Source organism: Nansenia antarctica (assembly GCF_963989245.1).
Source record: "Nansenia antarctica genome assembly, chromosome: 3".
In the NCBI taxonomy this organism is placed as follows: Eukaryota; Metazoa; Chordata; class Actinopteri; order Argentiniformes; family Microstomatidae; genus Nansenia; species Nansenia antarctica.
This window is the reverse complement of record NC_137688.1, coordinates 37,756,163-37,762,162: the sequence shown is the minus strand read 5'-3', so window position 1 is coordinate 37,762,162 and position 6,000 is coordinate 37,756,163. Positions and strand designations below refer to the sequence as shown.

At 43.2% G+C, this 6,000-nt stretch overlaps 1 protein-coding gene across 1 annotated transcript in view; it reads left to right on the top strand.

Annotated features, from left to right (window-relative positions):
• The window catches only part of tmem64 (transmembrane protein 64), a gene marked incomplete at both ends in the record, with an annotated part of 22,674 nt that extends 17,465 nt beyond the window's left edge, over positions 1–5,209 (top strand). The window contains 2 exons of the mRNA XM_080525815.1: positions 4,033–4,188; positions 5,024–5,209. Of these exons, the coding sequence (XP_080381941.1) occupies positions 4,033–4,188; positions 5,024–5,209 (342 nt within the window). The remainder of the gene's footprint in view (positions 1–4,032; positions 4,189–5,023) is intronic.
• Positions 5,210–6,000: the final 791 nt, after the last annotated feature.

Here is a 6,000-nt window from a genome sequence, read left to right as displayed (position 1 = left end):
GCCGTTGGGGGAAGAGATGCAGCTGCCTGTCAATCAAAATCCGATTGCTGCAGAGTGCAGAAGCAATCACGATTCACGATCCATAATTTCCAACAAGGAAACACATGGCTGACGTTATGTTTCGTTGCGTCTATTTTAATACCTTTGAAAAGGACATGTTAACCCGCTTTACAGTAGACCCGACGCGACGCGACGTGGTTGGGTGGGCAGCACTGGGCACTGAGACAGTCCGACCGGGATTACAGTCGCGCCGTATGGAAGCATATAGTGGACTGAATTCAAATGTTAATGCAATTTGAGATTGCATTTGTATGTTCCACTTTTGCATGCATTCTTTCAGACAATATTCAAATTCAAATGCAATTCTAATGATTTGCATTTTCATTTTCATGTACCTGATGATAATGCAAAGCCATTTGACATTTAATTTTCAAAGTCATGCGCTGCTTTGTAGCTGACAAAACTGACAAGTTCATTCTAATGTAAAAATTACTATGCAATCCCAAAATAGCATATTCATTTGCCACTTTTGCCTGCGTTATTTGAGTCAATATTCAAATTGTAATGCAATAATGTGATACGCAATTGCATTTACATGTTCTAGTAAACACATCCGCTTTGTAGCTGACAAAATTCAAATTTTCATTCTAATGTGAAAATGACTATGCAATCCCAAAATAGCATATTCATTTGCCATTTTTGCCTGCGTTATTTGAGTCAATATTCAAATTGTAATGCAATAATGTGATTAGCAATTGCATTTATATGTTCTAGGAAACACATCCGCTCATTAGAATTGCATTTGAATTTGAATATTGTCTGAAAGAATGCATGCAAAAGTGGAACATGCAAATGCAATCTCAAATTGCATTAACATTTGAACTTAGTCCACTATATGCTTCCATAAGCAATAGGGGTGTAACGATACATCGATTCACATCGATGCATCGATTCATTGACTAACGATCTGATTACATCGACGCAATGTAAAAACATCGATCTATATCGTCATCTTATGCGCGCAGAGAGAGAGAGACCTGAAAAAGATACGAATGTTTTTCTTTTTTGATGAGAGACAGTAAGTCTATCCCTTTTAATATATATTTTGGAACATCTCTCTGAACCAGGGAAGTGAACATACTCGCGTTCGCAATGAGTTCGCATTCACCGTGTGTGACTGTCTACTCTGGCTCGGCTCCACTTCTCGGCTCCTCCTCCTCTCGCGTTCGGCAATCTCCGGTAATCTTCGGAAATGTTCGGCTTGTGTGAGTGCGTCTAATGAGAGTGCGTCTAACGGGAGTCTAATGGGCGAATACATTGACCGTTTTGGACACCAAAGATATTTTTTTACATCTACTCTTCGAGGCGAATCCAGTCAGACCAATATCAGACCTGCTGGACGTGTGTGACACGTGTGTGGACGTGTGTGTGTGTGTGACTGGATGTCTCTCTGAACCTGTGTGTGTGTGTGTGTGTGTATGTTAATGAGCTGTATGTTAATTACCACTTATTACAATTGATAATTGTGTTAGATTGGCATATGATATCGCGTCATATCGATCATATCGTCATATCGATCTTGAATCGAATCGAATCGAAATCGTATCGTGACTGACATTGTGATATCGTCAAACATTGTATCGTCATACAAACAAATCGATATAATATCGTATCGTGATGAAGCTGGTGATTTACACCCCTAATAAGCAAGCCGTGTTGCCAGATTGGGCTACTTTTGGTCACACTGGACGGGTGGATTCGGCAGCTTGTAGACTGGTTGGGCTGGAAATTGTCAATTCCATCTGGCAACCCTGGTAGCAAAATATGTGCATACGTATCTGGTAGCCTACTGGTACTTTCAAATCGCATCGTATTATTATTATTATTATTATTATTATTAATAATAATAATTACAATTTACAATACAAATACAACAATTGGAGGTCCCTCAAAGAAAATTTGGGCGCACTGCACGTGCACAACATCAACCTCCAAGGCTTGATTTTGACCCAGGAAAAACCCTGGTATGTACTGTATAACATGATAGCCATCTATGCACTGTATATAAGATGATGACCAAGGGTCTTTCTGCTGCTGACCAAGGGGTTGAGTTCACTTGATGAGGCCCAATTTTGTTTTAGACTCTGTAGGCTACTGTATTTGTTTATTAAGACTTAAGATATATTATCTGAATTTCTCTTGTTTTATCAAATGTTCCAATTATTTTCATTTCTTGTGCTGGTTTAAAATTGCAGGAAACTAGCACAAATAATTGTGTGGGAGAGAGGGGCCGCCGCTACCAAAACGTGCACAGTTTTGGGTCGCTCCACCACCAAAAACTCTCACTCCAAACTTTTGGTGAAACATGGCAGCCCTAAAGTGTTTCTAATTTCGACACCAACACCACGATGTGTGTGTTCAGGGATGCATGAAGCTGGGGGCAGGAGGAGAACAATATGAAACGATGAAGGTTGGGGTAGTAGCCTATAGTTCCTGTAAGAAACTCAAACCACTTTCACCCCTGACTATGACCATAACATTCATTATCTTGTTCCAATGATTTTCTTGTTACCATGGCACCTGTCAAGAGGTGGGATATATTAGGCAGCAAGTGAACAGTCAGTTCTTGAAGTTGATGTGTTGGATGCAGGAGAAATGTACAGGAGTAAAAGACCTGAGTGACTCTGACAAGGGCCATCAGTGGTACCTACCGACAGTGGTCCGAGGAGGGACAAACCACAAACCAGTGACTGTGTTGGGCGCCCAAAGCAGCAGCATATTTGGCAGGTGGTCATAATGTTTTGGCTCATCAGTTTCAAGTGTATTGTTACATTATACATGTATAACAGAGTAACACTCTTAGGCTTCAGTTCCGCCTCAGTGTACTGTACAACACAACATATATGTTTATTTTATTTTTATTTTTTTTCATGTTTTTAACACACACACACACACACACACACATAACATCTGCGTCTGTGGTATCTAGCCGTGCCCCTGTCGGCCGCCAATCCAGTGTATCGGCTCCAGTAGTCATGATGACGAAGCTTTGTGCAGTACCAAGGTCACACACACACACACACACACATACATACAGTCTGACACTCACTCTCACACAATCCCGCTCACTCACACACCCACGCAGTCTCGCATGCACACACACAGTCTCACACACAATCTCGGTCTCAGTCACACACTCACAGTCACACAATCTCACTTAGACACACACACACACTCACAGTCTGACACACTCACACATACTTATGCCACCACTCCCTGGATGTCCAAGGGTTATGCAGACACAGAGAGAGAGTTTATATTTAGTCAGATGTGTATTGGGAAATGTAGAGGTCTAAACCCAGAGACCCAGAGTAGCTGTGGTGTAGATGGGCTGTGCGCTGCGGTGTTAGATAAGGCAGAAGAGATGCCTTTTTTATCTTGTTCATTAAATGTTTAACCTGGCTGAAGTGTTGTTGCTCTTTACTTGTCTGTTCATACCCTTATGGCTCTTAGTGTTCGTTTGTGTGGATGAACTGATTAATGATTAAACATTGTGGAAACGTTATTAGAGATCTGTGTAGGTTGACAACTATCAGACATATTGTGATAGATGAGACAGATGTGACCCTACTTTTGAGTTTGTTAACTCATTTAGTACCAAGGGTGAATAAAGTTATTTCGGCTGACTACATGCACCAGAAATACATAAATGATGATTCATTTTGTAGCCAATCAAAGTATTGTTACCAGGTAAACACCACATAAAACACTCGGCACTCAAGGTGGTGAGTGTTCCGAAACTCTTTGGCAGTTGGTGAGTTTAGGGCTGCGTTCGTAAATTCGCTCTGGAAATCTGATCAGCACACATGGAATGCCTCTTGTCCAATCAAATGACTTGGTCCCTTTATGCCGTTGAACCCAGTGTGCGCTCCGACGCTCTCAGAGCGAATTTACGAACACAGCCTAAATAATGTGACCTCTTCTCACTATTCAACTCCTTTTGGAACCCTTTACCACCCCACCCCACCTCAGATCACAGACGTGTCCTTGCCAAACTACCTGGTGGCGTCATCCATGGGGCTCCTCCCCACCCAGCTGCTCAACTCCTACCTGGGCACCACCCTGCGGACCATGGAGGACGTCATCGCTGAGCAGAGTGTCAGCGGCTACTTTGTCTTCAGTCTACAGGTGAGAGACAGGACCTCTGTAGTCTGTTCTGCTCTCCAGCATTCACACCTGTTCTCTCTACCTGTGCACCTGAGCTCATTCCTCAAAGGAACATTCCGCCGTGACTCAACAAGCAAGTTTGAAATTCAGTGCCGAGGGTGAATGAGGTCGTCCAAATTGGCAACGTTTTAGAGTGCCATGGGTGACTTTATTCACCTAGAAATGCATTCATTATGATGCTTCATTTTGTAGCCGAAATCAAAGTGTTGTTGTTAGGTAAACACCACATAAAACACTCTGCACTCTAGGTGGTGAGTGTTTCCAGAATTCTTTGGCAGTTGGTGAGTTCAGTGATCTTTGGCGATAATAGTTCGAAGTGGTCTTTGGGAACAGAGTCCGTAGCGGGAACAATACAGTGAGGGAGGGAGGGAGGGAGGGAGGAATTCAGTATTCATGCTGGGATAACCCAGGGGAGGACACACAGAAAGGGAACACTTTTCAGACACACCCCGATGTGTCCTTATCATAAGAACATTATGTGAAGAGCCACTTCTGTAAATAGACCCTCCTGGCAGAAGACACACACACACACACACACACACACACACACATACACATAGTCAGTCAGTCAGAGATTAGATTACATTTTGCCTGTTTACTCAGAAATGAGTTTTGCCAGCAAGATTAGAAGGTACATAAAACACTAAGGGACATTAACATAGTAAAAACACGAAACACCTCCACATTACGTCCATGTATGCATATGCCATCAAAAACATCTCGTTCATCTAGTCTACTGGTCAACAATTGCACATTCTTGTTCACTTCTCACATGGTCTTCTCTCCTCTCCTCTAGATCATCATCAGCATCGGGCTGATGTTCTACGTGGTCCACCGCGCCCAGTGGGAGCTCAACGCCGCCATCGCCGCCTGTCAGATGGAACTGAAGACCTCCCACATAAACGGCATCTCCACCAATCACAGCGGCTTCACCTACTGCAGCAAGAGGGCGTCAGCCGGAGGCGGGATCAACGTGGTCTGACGGACACACCCAACCGCTAATGGGATCAAAACAAACTGAACCCCTGCCTCATTCTTTATCGTTGATACTCCAGTGGAACAGCTCTCACTGGATGACATTGTGAAGATGACATTACCAAGATGGAGGATGGTGTAACGCTGCAGTGAATGCGACCTTCCTAAGATGGAGGAGGTTGTGAGTCTGTGGGTCTTACAGCTGAGGGGTACTAGTGTTGTGTCAACCAGGTACACAGGATGGAGTCTCGCAAGACTTATCAAAATTAAGCCTGAATTTTCCTTTAGCGACGTTGATGGAATAGCCCCCAGGGGTTGATTGCTTGGTTGTCATTATAGATACCAACCTGAGCACCGCGCCTCCCCCCCCCCCCCCTCCCCTCCAGCACAGTTCAGCTCACTATTCAGACCATGTTCTGGATGAGGATAATTGGGACCAGGTGCCACGGTTGAACTTGTGTCCGAGGATGCAACCATGTTTAGAGGGATGGTTTTACAGTACATTTAGTATGATGCTTTTTTCATATCATTTTTTTTCATTTCTTTTGTAGTCGTTTTATCTCAGAAGCTGTACTAATTATGATCGTGTTATTCCATACAGGTGAAAGTTGAGCTGGTCGTCACCAAAACGGGCCTGGCCTGTCTGTCTGCCAATGAATGTGCAACCTAGAACTTTCTAAAGAAAGTCGTCTCCATGCTTAAATGCCAACCGATGCACTTTGGTGCATATTACAATTGTAGGTTGTTTAGTTTTTTCTTTTATTGGTATTTTTTTTATTTCTGTGTTCATTACTGATT